The 18630-nt window shown below is 37.7% G+C and overlaps 1 protein-coding gene across 1 annotated transcript in view; it reads right to left on the bottom strand.

Annotated features, from left to right (window-relative positions):
- Positions 1–18630, bottom strand: part of ofcc1 (orofacial cleft 1 candidate 1) — an 88683-nt gene that overhangs the window by 29091 nt on the left and 40962 nt on the right. The window contains 3 exon segments of the mRNA XM_087788374.1: positions 3657–3820; positions 4773–5025; positions 7245–7490. Of these exon segments, the coding sequence (XP_087644500.1) occupies positions 3657–3820; positions 4773–5025; positions 7245–7490 (663 nt within the window).

The following is an 18630-nucleotide window of genomic DNA, read 5'->3' on the forward strand; positions in this document are numbered from 1 at the left end:
GTAAACAAATGTCTTGGCTGACCATCAAATCCAGCAGACCTTGTGCCCTTCCATAGAGATTCTCATCTGTCAGAGGGTAATCAACTCTCAAATAAAAACAACATCAAGGAGACGGGGTTTTATACAAGACGGGGGTTCGCAGCTTTGAACTCAACATCATTCCCCAGCGCTCCTGGGATGGCGGTGTTTGTAGAATCTTGACCTCAGACACAGGAATAGCATGCATTCATTTTTATCCTGCGCTTCTCATTCATTTATGCAGCCTCTCTCTTTGGAGCAACCTCTTTGCATTTTCCTACTTAGAAATATGTTGGGGTAGGTTCGGTTTTGGATGTGCCCTAAGTTTAACAGTTTGCTTCTTATAGCCAGCCTTGACCTGAAGGATAAAGCTTGCATCTTTTTTTTTCAATACAAGGCCCCCGTCTTACAACATTCGTTAACCTATAGAACATATTTCTATGGAATATTCATGGCAACATAACCCCAGAGAATGAATGCAAACGCTTGATGCGTCTAAATGTTAATGCATTTATCCATGCATGCTAATGAACAATGTTGATTTCTACAAAGCATCAAGAATATATTTGCACCTAAAGTTTAACATCATCTTCTGAAATGTCACTCATTAAATGCATTGAAATTGTGCAATCAAGATTAAAGAGTAACACGGATCCTAAGACATTTAAAGTAGTGCCCTTGAGGCTTCATGAAACAGTGTCATGTTGTTTAGAGGTCAGTAGGTGGCGCCATCAGTTTAAGAAGGATGTGATGTTTCATTACATCTGTTGTTCAAAACAAAGGAAAAAATAATGCAGAGACCGCCATCTAGGGGACTTAGAAAATAATGACAATGATTCATGAAGCTTCATCAGACCATCACTAATTTAAAGGATCGGTGACATGATCTTGGACTGATGTTCTATCATCAACAATGTTTTGTTGTGTGGAACTGAAAAGCTAAATGAGTGCAAGCCCTGGTTTACGTTAAAGTGATAGTTCACACAAAAGTAAACCTTCACTAATTTCAGCCTCATGTCCACTAAGGGTTTGGATTATTTTCAGAGTAATCTGTACTTTTTTAGTTTTGTAGACAAAATTGTTGTTCATTTTAATGTAGCGACTGGAGCTCAGTTGTCTTCCTCTTCCTCTTCGTCCAAAAAGACACTTAAAAACACCCAAATATCTCCATACTGCTTGCCTGCCATCTTGTATTGAAGCCTCAACATGAGGTATTGTTACAAAAAAACTCTAAAAAGAAAGTCTATATTTAAAGGTCGTTTGTAGCGAAAGCTTAAATGCTATCATGCTACACAGACAGGAAGTACTCCGGGTAAATAATGTGAATGCTTCCTGTGTAGACAGTAGACCTCTTGTCGAGGCTTCAATACAAGATGGACGTTACAGACGAGCAGGATGGAGGTATTTGGATGGTTTTAAGTGTCTTTTTGGACAAAGATGAAGACAACTGATGACTAGTCGCTACATTAAAATGGACATAAATATTTGCCTGTAACCCTAAAGATGTCTCTTAAAGTAATGTAGGAAATGAGTGTATTTTGGGCGAACTATCACTTCAAGAAAATGTAGTTCTGTGATGTATATCAGCGTCAATGATAACCAAGAAGTTTAGCTTCCATAATAAAAAAGAAATATAATTGTACCAACTGCTCCTGTGCACCTATAAGCCTGAACTCATTCCCAGAAGTCGCTACTATACAGGAATCTTTCGGCTTCAAAGTTCTTTAAAGTTGCATTGTTTGTCCTGAGCTTGACTGTGTTCAGTCGTGCTAGTTTGTATCAGTAGTTCCCGTCATTCTATCAGGAAATCATTGTATTTCAACAACCAAAATATTCAAGGTAGTAAGTAAGTAAGTAAGTAATATTTATTTATATAGCGCTTTTCGAGACCAGGGTCACAAAGCGCTTTAACAATCAAAACAATACTCAAAACAGTACATACTTCAAAGATCAAGACAACACCGAGAACAACAGGAGTTCGAAAAATTCAAGGAAAAGCCTGAACAAATAGAAACGTCTTAAGATGTTTCTTAAAGGAGTCAGTAGACTCTATCAAGCGCAAAGAGAGAGGAAGATTGTTCCAAAGCTTAGGAGCAACAGCCTGAAAAGATTTCTCTCCTCTGGTCCTGAGCCGTGTGCGTGGAACCATAAGTAGATTCTGATCCACAGACCTCAGAGACCGAGCTGGGGTGTAAGGCTGGATCAGATCAGTGATGTAAGGAGGAGCCTGACCATGAATAGCTCTGAAAATTTGAAATAACATTTGTGTTGATTATTCGATATATCAACACAGGATAAAAAAAACAATAATTCTTCTTTTGCATGATGTCTTGGTTGAAAACGACGATAAAAAGATGGTTTATATTTAAAAAAAAAAAAGTACTTCTCTAACGTTTGTCTTGTGTTCATCGTTAGCCAAGTCTGAACTCATTTATTCCCAAAAACCTTTGTTCCAAATCTAGATATAGTACATATTTGAGCATATTTTCAGCAGGAGCTTACAGGAGCCTTTTAGAAGTTTCAGACCATATATAACATAATATATAAAAATAGGGGTTGGGTTTATCATTCATTTCTTTAACAGCATTTGCTTACATTTTCAGCTTTCAATAATTATCAACCAAATAAAAAAATGCAACATCCTCGACAGTTTTGTTCTTAATCTTTCATGTAATACATTAAAATCCAATTATTAATAATACAAAAAATTGTATTATATTTATGGTCAAAGACATCAAGTTATGACACTGTCTGCGGCCGTTGAATGAAGGCTGTCTAAAATGTAATTAAAAAAGGATAACCGTCCATTCTATCTATACATTTAGCCCAAGGCGTTTTCTTTTTTTCTTTTTTTTAGAAATAGGTCACGCTCCATGTCAGAGCCCCTTCCTTGCAGCCAATAGAAAACTGTAACCCATAAAATTATCAGCCTTTCTTCAGCCTCATGGCCTACATTCAACCCAAAGCAGTGTGGCGCTTGAGTGGCAGAAGTCATTATTCCCGACTGCTGTTTTAATATTGTCCATTTAGTCGGCTGCTGATAAGCGGCATGCTTAGCAAAATTGTTAGCCTCTGCAGGCCTGTCAATCTCTGTCTGTTTATTTCAATAAAGCTTCCTTACGTGTACTGAAGCTGAACCCATTTTTTTTACTCACACAAGTGGTGAAGAACGTACAGTATGTGATCTTATTAGCTTGTTACATTTGAAACTGTTTCATTGAATCCAAAATGACAGTTGATTAAATGGGTTAATGACATTATTATTATTTATTTTTAAAATGTCTATTAGCAGGTTGTACTTAATAAACAAGGAAAAGGCAGAACAAAAAGCATTATTTTGTCTCAAAATAATGAATATATATCAAAGTAATTAACATATATGTACAATACGTTTCCTTCACATACATATTAAAAAAGGAGTAAATATTTAAAAATATAGTCGGCCAAATCTGTAAATATTTATAAAAATACTAGTCCAGAGGATCTGATGTGAGAAAATAAATAATAAATATCTAATTGCATTTATCGTCATGTGGTCAATTTCAAGGGTCAATATGATGTTCTTTTTCCAAAAAAGGAGGGAGGAGAAAAATGTTTAAATATAAGACTTCATGACAAACAGGTTGTTGGGGTCTTACCTGAGCATGTAAATGGAAAAGATGGTGACGGACAGCAGGAAAACCACGGTGTACAGGAACAGAGTAATGATAATCCCGGCACGACCGGATCGGTCAACTCTGTAAAAGTGCCAAAATAATTTTGCCGCATCCGCCACTGGAGTGTCTGGGCTGTAATGGAGACGCTGTGACATCAAAGATAAAAGCGAATCAGTCACCTAAAAGCTTTTCCGGCGTCTATTAGTTTTTGTTCTCCAGTGATTGGACTGCCTGTGTCACTGCATCCTCTTTAATGCTTCATTCCTGACAGAATATGAAAGTGCTCACTTTGACTTTAACTATAACTATTTTTTCAGTTTGTCTTTTCTTTATGAATTTCATATTTTTTTGATTATAATACAATTAATAATAATAATTATTATAATTATATAATTGTTTTTGTTGTTAGTAATAGAAGTACCAGTATTGTATTATTATTAGTTGTAGTATTACTGGTAGTATTGTTATTATTATTATAGCCATCATTATCATTACTATTATTCATATTCTTATTTGTATGATTAGTTGTAGTATTCCTGGTAGTATTGTTATCATTGCTTTTTTATCATTAGTAGTTATTATAACTATAATGATATTATTATTGTAGTTGTTGTCGTTTTTTATTGTTATTATTAGTAGTAGTACCTTAATTCTTATTCTTATTCTTATTAATTATTTATTATTATTATTATATCCATCATTATCATTATTAATATTTAAATTCTTATTTAAATTAATATTAGTTGTAGTATTAATAGTAGTATTCTTATTATCACTATAATTAGTAGTTGTATTTCTATTACTATATAGTATTATTATTGTTATTATAATCATTATTTTTAGTAGTAGTAGTTTATTATCATCGTCATCATTATTTGTATTGTTATTATAATCATTTAATGTTTGAAATCATAATCTCCTCACTATCTTCTTTGCTTAATCGTGTTGATCAATATCGTGGAAGCGCACTGAAGTCATATTTCATGTCAACCATCTCTCCTCCCCCTTTTCATTTTGCACCATAAAGTCACTTTGCCAAGATAAAGTGAACTTCTATTTAAAGTGTACAAGTATCCAGGTTATTTTTAAGTGACTTACCCCGAGGACAGCATCCACAGCAAAGACCGCCAGGGGGTTTAGGACTGTCCACACTCCCTGAGCCATGATAAACTTTGACGTGAAGGAAGGGAGTGAGCCAAATATCTGTTGACAGGCCCATCTGATCAGAACCAGCAGGAACATTACTGCGTTCAAGGTCAGGGGACCCACCACCACCATCGCCAGCTCCTCCCGGGTGTGCAGCAAAGAACTCTGGTACACAAGGTCCACTGTGTGTGCGTGGAAGCTGAGTCTGGTGGGAAACAGAGGCGGGAGACGTGTGCGAATCATGTGCATGTGTCAATATGCATGTGCGTTTGTGAGCTGGCGGGGCTTTAGGGCGAGCGATTTCATCAATTCAGACACTATATCGTACTATTTGAGGCTGATTCCGTCATATTTAATTAGCCTCGTGACAATCAACGTCATCGCGCCGCACCGGATTCCGCTGCCCAACTGCTCGTGGAAGTTAAGATCATCTGTTTTCGTTTTTAATTCAGCAACACGTGATTTGAATACCAAAGTCTTCACCTTGGCGAAGGAAAGCCTTCACAGCACGCTATTGTAAGTGACAGCAAGCCTCATGAGTTTCTTAATCTTCCCCACCGACAAGTCCAGTTTTTGTTCATTAAGTCGGATTTGCTCTGAAAGTTTTCTCCTCTCCGGATCCTCGTCATTTATCTTACCGGCGAGGTCCATTTCCTGAATAGTCTGAAGCAGATCCTCACACGCTCAGATCTTACTTTGCGCTTGTTATGGTCCGGCAACGTCTATATACGTCTGGTAACTTCATCACGTGTGCACCTGCTCACTCTCGGCTTAATAATAAATCAAGTGTAGGACAAAACAAATGGAATGAAACTGTTTGTCGCCCGTTAGTGACAGAAAACAACATCAGAATACAATACCATTATTTCCACATCAGTGTTCACTTCACATACTTGTACAAACTTTTTATAAAGTTTCCTGAAGTAAAGTATCATCATGAACCTTGTTTTTCACTTCTTTTTTTTTATGTTGGAAAAATAGGCCAGATTATTAGTAGTAGTAGAAGTAGTAGTAGTAATAGTATTATAAATAGTAGCAGTGGTACTAGTAGAAGTTGTTGTAGTAGTATTAGTATTGTTATTGTTATAATTATTATACATAGCAGTAGTAGCAGTAGTAATAGTAGTAGTTCTAGTAGTAGTTGCTGAAGTAATAGTAGTAGTATTGTCATTGTTATAATTATTAAACATAGCAGTAGTAGTAGTAGTAGTACTAGTAGTAGTAGTAGTAGTAGTACTAATAGTAGTAGTAGTAGTAGTAGTAAGTAAGTAAGTAAGGGTTATTTGTAAAGGGCCTTTCTTGTAGTATTGTTATTGTTATTATTATTATACATAGTAATAATAGTAGTAGTATAAATAGTAGTAGTTGCAGTTATATTTGTAGTAGTAGTAGTAGTAGTAGTAGTTGTAGTCGTATTATTATGGTTGGAATTATTGTTAATATAATTATTGGTAGTAGTAGTAGTAGTAGTAGTAATTGTAGTTGTAGTAGTAGCATTAGTAATAGTAGGAGTAAAAGTAGTAGTAGTAGTTGTAGTGGTAGTATTGTTATAGTTGTTTTTATTGCTATTAATATTATTAAATATTATTACTGTGATTATTTAATTACTGTTATTATTATTATTATTATTATTATTATTATTACTACTATGTTGCCCACCATTCCTCTTGACATGTATTACGGCGAAGGGTGTACGTGAGGAAGCCGAGGAAAATATGCTGGCAGAAAATGAGAAGTGAAGGGATGTGGGGGGCAGATGTGGGGGGCAGATGTGGGGGGGCGTTTGCTTGTCATCACAGGGACTGTCACTCTTGGCCTCCGCCTCCCTCGCCGGTCACTGGCTCTGGTCAGTTCGTGGCTGGAGAAAGTGCTCGGAGGTTCAAACATGTGGAACTTGTCATCTATTGTTGACCCCCTCTGTTTTCACATTTTACCACTTCCTATCTGCCCCCTCAGTCCATGTTCCTCATTTACTTTCCTCTTCCTACTCCACGATCTGTTGTGTCGTTAGCTGTTTGTACAAGTAAGTTTTTGTTTGTCTAGATTTGATAATAATGTGTCCAGGGTGTCCCTTGCCTCTTCACCCAAGTAGCTGGGACAGGCTTGTATAACGGAAATGATAGGGTAAAAAAAATCGTTTGTACCCTTTAAAGTGACTTTGAACGTGTCCACATGGTTGTTAATTGCAGGTTCAAATATTCACGTCTTCAACTATTAGCAGATTGTCTATTCCCCGCTTCCCCGTCGTTGGTGTGCGCGAGTGCTCGCACGTCTGTGTCTGTGTGTGTGTGTGTGTGTGTGTGTGTGTGTGTGTGTGTGTGTGTGTGTGTGTGTGTGTGTGTGTGTGTGTGTGTGTGTGTGTGTGTGTGTGTGTGTGTGTGTGTGTGTGCGCGCGCCGGCTGATATCAAAGGAAACAAACTCACTTGTTGACAGGAACTGCGATGGCCTGGAGGTAGAGCCACTGGCTGCCGTAATGCAGGTAGAGCCTCACAAACCACATCAAAGCCAGCAGCAGCATAATGAGGCCGAGCTGTTGAACAGAGCTCCGCCAGCCACCGTACAGCTGTTGTTGCCGTGGCAACGGCAGGCCCATCTCCAACGGCAACATGCTGAGGGCCAGGCGGGCCCGGTCGGACAGTCGGCGGGGACGGGGCCCACTGTGTGGAGACCTGTTTCGTGAATGGGACGCCACATAGTTAAATAATTGCAACTGAACATAAATCACTAGTGATGGTCTGATGAAGCTTCATGAAGCAGTGTCGTTATTTTCAAAGCCCAGTAGTCTCTGCACTATTTTCCTATGTTTTGACCAGCTGTTCTAATAAAACATCATTTTGAAACTGATGGCGCCACCTACTGATCTCTAAACAACATGACACAGTTTCATGAAGCTTCGTCAGCACATCACTACAAATAACTTATTTTATTGTTAGAATATAGGGATCTAAATGATTTAATGATTCTGATAGTGAAGGGTTGATGAGGCATCATGATACCGGATTGGCCGTATCATGATACAATTTATTTTGGGAGAGTGGCCTTTACACTGTATCATGATACAGTATCAGCTGCCTTGTGAAGCCTCATCAACCCATCACTGAGTCTTTATCTATATAAATTCTGCTTTTTACATAATTTTAACAGATTTAATCTTGGTTATTGGTTTAATTAAAATGACTTTATATACAATAGTAGTCATGCAGCTTCATGTAGCAGTGTCGTTATCGTCAGAGCCCACCAGATGGCAGTCTCTGCACCGTTTTCCCCTTGTTTTAAAACAACTGTTCTAATGAAACGTCACATCATTTTTTAAACTGATGGCGCCACCTACTGACCTCTAAACAGCATGACACCGTTTCATGAAGCTTCGTCAGCACATCACTACAAATAACTTATTTTATTGTTAGACTATATGGATCTAAATGATTTAATGATTCTGATAGTGAAGGGTTGATGAGGCATCATGATACCGGATTGGCCGTATCATGATACAATTTATTTTGGGAGAGCGGCCTTTACACTGTATCATGATACAGTATCAGCTGCCTTGTGAAGCCTCATCAACCCATCACTGAGTCTTTATCTATATAAATTCTGCTTTTTACATAATTTTAACTGATTTAATCTTGGTTATTGGTTTAATTAAAATGACTTTATATACAATAGTAGTCATGAAGCTTCATGAAGCAGTGTCGTTATCGTCAGAGCCCACCAGATCTCTGCACCATTTTCCCCTTGTTTTAAAACAACTGTTCTAATGAAACATCACATCATTTTTTAAACTAATGGCGCCATACCTACTGACCTCTAAACCACATGACACCGTTTCATGAAGCTTCATCAGCACATCACTTATGAACCTTAGTGTCCTGTCTCGCTCTGACTATGAACACGCCTCCTCTCACTATGACGCGTAAGAAAAAATAAATCACAGCTTTTATTCCCTGCATCTCAAGAAAAGTGAAAACAACTGCGGTACTATTTGAAAATAGTTAAGAATGAATGACACATCCCATAACCTTAACCCAACAGCATGAGTGGGGAGGTCTGGTGCATTAATTGACACATATTCCACACACACACACACACACACACAAACACACACACAGGGATAGGAATCCCTTCCAGCAGTGTTCAGCTTCCTTCAGCACCTCTGCCTCCTCTGTGCCGCCCTTTGTCAGTCTGCTCAACTATTCTCTTTCATATTAAGGGCACAGATGGAGCAGCGCAGGAAAGTCGAGAACAACTCGCAGTACGTCAGCACAGGCTGGAGACGGCCTTGCATTTATTTTTTTTTTCCCACTCAAACTGTAAGACATTTTCACTGCTGTTATTGAATATTGAACGTGCTTTGTTTACACGTGTAAACACACGGAGACACAGGTGAGCGCCATTGTCTGTCGGGGAGTAATTACAGCCGGGTCTAAATTTGCCGAGAGGAGTCGCGGGGTTCGCTTCAGAGTGCGACTCCAGGCCGTGGCCCGTGGACATCCTCGCGTCTCACCACTGTGTCCCAGAGCACAGTATGAATTCACTTTGTAGTGTGTATCTCGGGAAAAAATGGTAGATTGCCTAGAGATGAAGGAGAAGAAATAAAAGGAGACAAAATCAATTGTGTTGAAGCTTCTCGCTCCTGCTAATATATTAGGTTTCTGCTTGAAATTATTTAGCGTTTACGTATGTTGAGACCTTTCAACAATACAAGAAAAAAACTATTTATTCATACTTATTTAGTCATTCACTGAATATTCGGGCAATTTTCGGGCAATAAAACTAACAAGCAGTTATAGTTATTCTACACATATATGTTAAAATACACTTGACCTTAAAGAACTTTGTTGTAGTAACTCCACACATATATTTTATAATACACTTGACTCAAATGTACTTTGTGTAGTATTTCTACACATATATTTGAAAATACACTTGCCTTAAATGTACTTTGCGTAGTTACTCTGCACATACATTTGAAAATACACTTGACTTAAATTAACCTTATTGTAGTAATTGTACAAATATATGTTAAAATACACTTAACTTAAATGTACCTTGTTGTAGTAATTCTATACATACATTTGATAATACACTTGACTTAAATGGACCTTGTTGTAGTATTTCTACACATATATTTGAAAATACTCTTAATTTAAATGTACCTTGTTTTAGTAATTCTATACATTCATTTGATAATACACTTCACTTAAATGTACCTTGTTTTAGTAATTCTATACATTCATTTCATAATACACTTCACTTAAATGTACCTTGTTGTAGTAATTCTACACATGAATGTCGAACATACTAAAATTAAATGAACTTCGTTGTAGTTATTCTTCACATAAATGTTAAATCCATTTGACTTGAATGTATTTTGTAGTAGTATTTCTAGACATAAATGTTAAAATATACTTGACTTAAATATACTTTGTTGTAGTATTTCTACACATATATTTGAAAATACACTTGACTTAAATGTACTTTGTTTAGTAATTCTGCACACACATTTAAAAATACACTTGATTTAAATTAACATTTTATGTTGTATTTCTAAACATACATATTGAAATAAACTTTACTTTTGTGTAGTAATTCTACACAGCAATATTAAAAGACACTACATGTTTATTTTCGGTGCACCCCTACTGTTGTAACACTGACGCACAGGTTCCTGACTACAGAGCTCAAACACTGTTTTCTGTCTCGTACGAGGCCGTTTAATCTTAAATGATGCAGTTCCTCCACAGAAGGATAATAGTGGCACAACATTCAGTGCATTCCGGATAAATTTGCTCAGAAAGCACTTAGTCAGCAGTGAGGGTGAATAAATTTTCATAGCTCTGCTGAAATCAACTGAAGAAGAGAAGATAAACACCTCCTATTAAAGTTATTGCTTCTATGTTTTCAAGCAAGGCACAGTGTGACGTATACTCCAATGGTTGCTCTGAAGACTCTTCTGTTTGTGGGAGATGATGTGTCACCTGGGGTTTTTAAATCGTCCCAATGTTTGCTCTGGTTTATAGTTCAAATTGTAGGATTGGAGCCATACATCACTTGACACAAACATGGCACCGTACTTAACGGTAAAATGGAAAACACTGATGATGCTCGATATACGCACCGGGAGAGTTTTAGACCTGTTTATGTGGAGGAATCTGTTGACACATCTGAATGGATCATGAAGCAACTATGATTAAAGTTGAGCATATAAAATCAGGACTAGCAGGGACTTTAGTCACGGAAACAAATGAAAAAATGAAAAAATGGCTTCCATGTCCACAGCTGTGAGACGTTACGCCTTCAAACATAAGAAACAATTTGGATTGTGTGGCAGGTCTAACTTAATTTCTTACTTAAGGGCTAAACACTTCACCTTATTGACCTAATTGAAGAGTGAAGTAAAGGTAAGTCGACTGATAGGTTTCTAAAGTAATATAAGAACATACCTGGTTAGTAGACACAACCTTTGAAATGTTCTTGAGTATTGCTTTCAACTATTGTTATTTATTGTGTTAATTTAAGTGTGTCTTAAAAATATCTTAAACTTCTATTGTATCATCAGTATGTCTGTACAAAACTCTATTGTCATTGAAATATTGACATCAGAAAAAGGGGTTAAGCCCCGCCCACTGAAAACAGTTTTTCTGGAGATGAAATCTTGTGTACCATAACCAGGCCCACTCTGCTGTGATTGGTCAATCCCATAAGTCTCAGCCTCCAAGTGACTCGTTGTATAAACAAAGCGGGGTGTGATTAAAGCTAGCTGGAGGAGGAGTGAAGCCATTATTATGTCATAATGCTCTCGTAACCTCTAGTTCGCCCAGATTTCAGACGGGGTGGAACTTTATAAAGTAACAAGTTGAAAACGTTGTCATGATGAGGGACTTACTGTATCTTGGAGAGGAAGACTTCAACATTGGAAACATGCGAGTGAGTCGGGAGAGTTGGGTTTTATCATTAGTTAACAAAGTTAATTCAACAATCCCAAAATAGATTTCCTTGCACCTCTCACTCATGAGAATTGAGGCATTAAATGAAGGGCCTCATATCACCGGCCACAATCGGCATGTCGGACGAAAGTTTGGGACCAGAGGTCTAGACATATACCTCCGGATCCATTTCAAACCGAATCCTCTTAACTATGTTACTGGAATAGTTGAAACTGAATATTACAAATCCAGCACATCCTGAGTGGAGTCTGAGGCTGAAATGCTGATGAGAGATGAATGTTTGTTGCCGGGGCTTATGGTGAGCACTCTCCAGGGCAGCCCAGACTAAAGGTAACCCTCAGAATCCCTTCCGCAGATTAAATCCACTTTAAGATGCAGATTCATCTCTTTATTCTGAAGATTACGATTTTTTTTTTTTTTACCCCCTTATTTTGGCCACTGGCGTTGTTTATTAACGCACTGAAAACACACATCACGTCGTCAAGGAATCTGTGGCTTCTGGGGAGAAAAAGATACAGTGCGAAAATAGACTTCACAGATTGAAGGATAGTGTGATTGTTTCTTTAGTGGCCCTGATGATAGTGCTGGTTACAGACGTGACTATCGGAGGCACCGAGTGATCCAGATTAAGATTGCAGGTGATGTGTTTGGTTAGTCTGACATCATCTGTCATCGGTTCTTTGTGTGCAGTGACACTGGTTGCTCAGCGCGTCGTCGTGCAGCTTCTGAAACTTGGCTGGAGGATGTTTTCCTTAATGATGGAAAGTACACATGAGCTACATTATATTTATTCAAGTTGAAGTACCTGGCGTTGCCACAGGGATTTTTACAACATACCAAACCGCGAAAAATATTTTGAAGAAGGCCAAACATGTTGGAGAACTTGCGACTTTTAAAAAAGGCTTTAACTGGATTAATATTTGTGTTATACAGTGTTGGTTCAAAACATTTAAAACTTTTCTGGGAATGACACCAAAAAAAGAACCACAATAGTGTAGCATTTCAAATAAGGGAGTCATTTGCAGTTTTTTGCAGATGCATCTGGCAGGGAATCTGCTTCCAGAGACCAAAACATGGTTGATAAGGAACTCTAAATCGTTTATGTTTCTGAATCAGTGTTTGTAAAATGGTTGCGTGTCTTTGTGTGACCTCCGTCAGGCTGACCTCCTGTTCAGGGTGTCCCTCGTCTCTCACCCTTAACAGCTGGGATAGGCTCCAGTCCCTTTTACCGCAATTAGGAAATTACTGAATGACATTTTATTTGAGAAAATATGCTATTTGGCATATTAATTTAAGAACAATTGGCTTTCAGATTTATTCGATCAATACACAACAGCTAGTTTCAAGCCTTGTGTCTCTGGGTCAAGGTGACCCGAAGGCCTGAGATAACACAATTCCTGCCCAGAGTCTGGTTATCTCAACATTTCCATCAAAAGTTCTCTACGTTTCCAGATAACATTTTTTTAGAGGACCCTAATTATATAAACAGTAATATTTTGTGTTGTTTGTACAATTGTATGTACATTTAAATACACAACATACATAAGTATTACTTCCTTTAGTAAAAATAAGAGCATTCTAACTTTCATGGAGGCAAGTGTTATGGAAAATATATTTCTAAATATATACGGATGATATAAAATACTGTTTTTTTCTTATTGATTATTGTGTGCCATGAATCACTGGTTATATTTTGGTTTTAAAAGAAATGTAACATCACTGACGTGCATTTATTGTCAAGTAGAAAAAGCCAAGTTGAACAGTTTGATGTCTGCTTTTCCTCTCCGAGTTAGAACTACTACACAGGTGGAGTTGTGTCTCATTAAAAAACTCTACTAATGATGCAGCTGCAAATTAACAGAATTATTCGCAGCTGACTTGGACTGGAGCGAAGCTCGGTCAGAAGACGGTGAAAAGAAATATGTGCAACTTAATTAGGTTGACTGCTCGTATTAACTTTGAGAGACAGGCCCCGACATGAACTTGGAAAACGTGAAGGTCATGTCCATTTTAGGAGTGGGTGAGACTGACTTTTGCAACAGGATCTCAGGGATTGTGAAACAGCAAATGTGAGAGAACTGGGATCAGAGATTCCTCATAATTATGGGTTATATGAGCTGACAAGTTTGATCACATTTTAGGAAGTCGAAGGTTTCGAATGAGTGTATATTTTTGGATATCTGGAAAAACAATGATAGTATAATTTCAGGTTAATTCGATATTTTGTGTTAAGGAGATGATACCATAGACTAGAGCAAGCACAATTTAATAAACTGATACTTAAAGGACACTTAGTCATTTAAAAGACTAGTTCCATATTCAATAACCAACTTTTTGTGTTTCAATTTTGATAATATAGGAGTTATTTTTGTTACTCATTAAAGTATTCGATCAAATTATTAGTTATTGATAATGACAATAATTAAAATTAATGTAATCACAAGTTTAAGCTTTTTGATTGATTTTCATTGTGGTTTTTTTATTCCAGGGATCCCTAAACTTTTTCCTGTGAGGGCCACATAACTTTTTCCTTCTCTGATGAGGGGATATGGGGTCAATTACTAACAGAAAAAGTGTGATAACCGCAGGTGTTTTCCAAAAAAAAAAAAAACAGGAAGTAAATAATAAAACTATGAATTAAAAAATAACAACCAAATAACCCTCTTTAGGTGATCACAGATAAAAGTCCGAAAATATAACTCATGTGGTGGGTCCCAAATCTCCTGCACTTACACTTAATATTTTGAGTACATAACTGCGTTCAAACTGAGCAGTGTTTAAAAAATGTAGTGTACAATGTGCACTCAATTGGCGCACTCAAATGGCCAGACAACTGAGTGTGGATCGATGGACACTTTCCTCTCTTAAAGTCCGCTATCTTAGTGATGTGGATGACACTACGTCTAGAGCTACATCGCTAAACAGAAAAAATACGTCACTGACGACGCGTCTTCAAAGCAGATACCGGAGTAAATGTTCCATCATTTTACAACAAAACAACACAAATAACACAATGAAACACTACTTGTTTCAATTGGTGATAAGCGCTACCAAGTGTCGGCGATAAGGTTACAACTTGTGGTTGCAATCAGCGTTAAAAAGTAGTAGAAGAAGAAGCTGTCGAGTCATTTCCGGTAAGTGTGTAGCAGCAGTTATTGATTTGAGACTACTACTAATACTCTGCTGTAGAAATGTGTGCTCTGTGTCATGTCCTGTCACTTACCTTCCCTTTCGTCTCACTTCCTGATTTTATTGTGAAGTCATCACCCTTGTTTTGTCAAATCTTGTGCTCATGACCTGATCGGCCTAATTCGTGTCACCTGTGCCTTCCTTTCACCTGATCCCAGTTCACCTTGACTGCTGTGTCTATTTCTGTCAGACTCTATTTCTAATTTAGCTAATAATATACCCCTTAAAAATTGGTTGTCCAATATTTTTGACACTCACAGTATATGAAAAAAATAAAAATATACTCTTTTATTTTTTAGCAACATCTGTGCTGTGTCTCAAATTGCATACTTCTCTTAGTATACTAGAAGTTAGTATGCATCAGGATAGTGTGCATACTTACTAGTACGCAAATGCTCAACATCAAACACTGCCACTACACACGAACCGGAAATGACTCGACATCTTCTTCTTCTACTTCTATTTAACGATGTTGCAACCAGCTGTTTGAACGCTATCGCCACCTGCTGGCAGCACGTTTTGCAAGAAAAAAGAAATAAAGAAAAAATATGAGAATCGAAATATTCGCGAGATATTTAAGCTGGTATCAGCACCTAAGACGTGTCATCCTTCTACTGCTGCTGAAAATGCACCTGTAAGTATATAAATATATATGCATTTATAAATGACGTAACTTCCGTTTACAACGTCACTAAGATGGCGGTCGTTTAGGGTGGTTAGTGTCCATCGAACCATACTCAGTTTTGTGGGCTTTTTAGTACGCCAATTTAGTGTGCATGGCGCACTAAATTTCGCATACTAAGAATTGAGACACACTTACGCACTAAAAATACTAACTTTGAGTACGCTAGTATGCGACAGCACTGGTCTTTAATGGAGTGACTGACTGAGCACGAGATGTGATGAAAACATGGAAGTGGCAGGTCCCTGGGTGTGCTATAAACAACGGTAGCAACTTTATCAAATGTAGATGCATTAAATCAACTTAATGGAAAGTTTAACTTGCAACCTGGAAACAGGTTGTTCTGCCTCTGAAATAAATGGGTCATTGTAATAAAGAAAAGAAAACCGCAAATACATGTACTGGATGATATAACGCTGATCCAAGGACACACAGTGTATCCAGTCATCAGTTTGGAAGAGGCGTACCGGGAGGAGAGCGACTCAGGCTGAGAATAGGCCTTCAGAGAATTGCATCAGTATTTAAATGGATTTCACTTCTCTGACCTTGTCTCATAACTGCAGGACATTGTCACCAGAGAGATAGAGGAAGGAGAGAAGACGGAGAAAATTAGAGGCAGAGAAAGTGAGATAAAGAATTAACTGGAGAGTCGGTGGAGAAAATAGTTAGAATCCAAAGTGTCTTAACTTGGGGTTATATGAGTATTCAATTATATCAGTGCACGACAGGGAAGAAAGTAAACAAGGAAGAAAGTTTAGTGTTTACATAAACACACCAATGCCTTTGTTCATTCACAATTCATCTATACAACACAAGATATTAGGATTAATATATACAGTAGCTAAAGCTATCTAAAAACTGTATTACTAGTTGAATTGTATTATAGTAAAGTATATACAATGACATATTTCCCAACATATTTCATAGAATAATAACACTTTTTACTTTGCAATTCATTTCAAATTGTAAAAATGTATTAAATATTACTCTTTTTTTTTCCCCCATTAGATTCTGAAAAATGAACTTTTTAGTTGATATATTAACACTAATACATTAAATACAGTCCAAGTATTTAACGTGGCCGCCGAAATTTGATTGGCCAACCCTGTTATGAAGTGTACTTTGTGAAGTTATCTTTAACTTAATGAATTGTATTATAAGTAATTTGGGGGGGTTTCCAGGTTAGATTCATATTTAGATTTCAAAGCACGGTATGTTAATATTATAGCATTATTATTTTTGCTAGTATTTTGTCTTGTCAAATTCCAACCAAAGATGGATTTAGAACTGTAATAAAATATGAATTAGGATTTTTGGAATGTTTGGAAAAGATAAATATCTTCACAATAATATTTGTGAAATAAAATGTAGCAGGAGAGTTCTCGCACAAAAACCTCTTTGTTTTGTCTTCTTTGCTTCCCACTTTTATTTTACTTTTCATTTTTTTGGTTTTGTTCATTATGCTTCCTAAATGTGATTTTAAAAGATGAAGCCTGGACCACCAGCTGCAGTGTCTACTCACGAAACTTCCCAGACTTCTCCTCACATGCCTATCGCTCGGATACAATGATGTCATGCTAACAAGTGTCAAACGGAACTGTGCATCAAACTCTGATAACATCGACATCAACAACTCACAGGTCCGTATTATTAGAGCCGTCCGTCAAACATATATTAGTCTAAGTGAATATTTGTTTTTACAGGGCACGGCAGTCGTTTTGGATCTGCACTTTGAGACGGTTCTTTTAGGGAATTTTGACACCTTCCTCTAATGTTTACGTCAGACCGTGCAACAAAGTGATTATTACGCATGAAAAAAAGGGCAGAAACTCAAGTCGCAATCACAAATCATTAGTTAACTTTACACACGGTTCCTGTTACTTCCTCTTCGCGAGACGCTCTCTCGCTAACCTGTCTGTGGGAACCGCATACATTAGAGTCAGACCACCAATGGGATCACAGTCGACCTTGACTGACAGCCACATCACTGCAGATTAGCCAATCATTTCACAACACCGGCCTGTCACGGAGCTGACAGCTCTGATTTCCATAAAGGAAAGAACACGGTGATTGTGTGTGTGAGTGTCTGTGGGATCTAAAGTGACCCAGAGCGTTCTTGTTTTTCCAACTGACAAGACCAGAGCACGTCTGGACGCCCCAAATCCCTCACATGTGCACCCGGGCAGTGCTAGCCAGGGGCCTCTCTTTCACACATGCACTTGAGCATGCACACATGCAGACACATTCCTGCCCCCTCAGCACAGGAAAGAGTCCAGGAAAACAGTGGAGACCCTTAGTTGACCGGCGCTGCTGCCATCTCCACCCCCGATCATACCAGTGCTACATCGGTTCTGATTGAACTTTGGAGTAGAGGAGACCCGGGAACTCTTTTTTATACAGGTGCGAAACGTTAAAGGCCAACTAATATGAAAACCAAATTCTCCTGTCTCAGTTCAAATTTTGAAGTCTTCCTACACTTTCAAAAGTTCTTCCCCAGCTGAAATCCCGGCGAATAAAGGGTTACAAGAGTGAAGTCCATTGTGATGTAATAATGGCTTCACTCCTCCTCCAGCCAGCTGTAATCTTGCCCCCGCTGTTTGTACAACGAGTCCCTTTGAGGTGGAGACTTCCGGGATTCATGGTGAGGCTTGACCAATCACAGCAGACTGGGATTGGTTATGGTAAACAAGACTAAATCTCCAGAAAAACAAAGTGTTTCCAGTGGGCGATCATTTTCTATTGTAAGTATTTCAATAAAAACAGACACATACTGATGATACAATAGAATCCAACATCTATTTAAGACACAGTAAAATCAACATTTTCAGAATCATTCTATCAGTTTTATATGTCAAATTGTTTGATCACACAAAACCGATTTACAATCCTACATTTATATATTAATACTTGTATATTGTATTAATTCGTCAGACAAACAGGATGGTGGGTTGACGAGTCTATCAAGCTCAGTTGTGGTAAATGAATGAGGCG

This window comes from Callionymus lyra, chromosome 4 (genome assembly GCF_982586985.1).
Source record: "Callionymus lyra chromosome 4, fCalLyr1.hap1.1, whole genome shotgun sequence".
NCBI classification, from domain to species: Eukaryota; Metazoa; Chordata; class Actinopteri; order Syngnathiformes; family Callionymidae; genus Callionymus; species Callionymus lyra.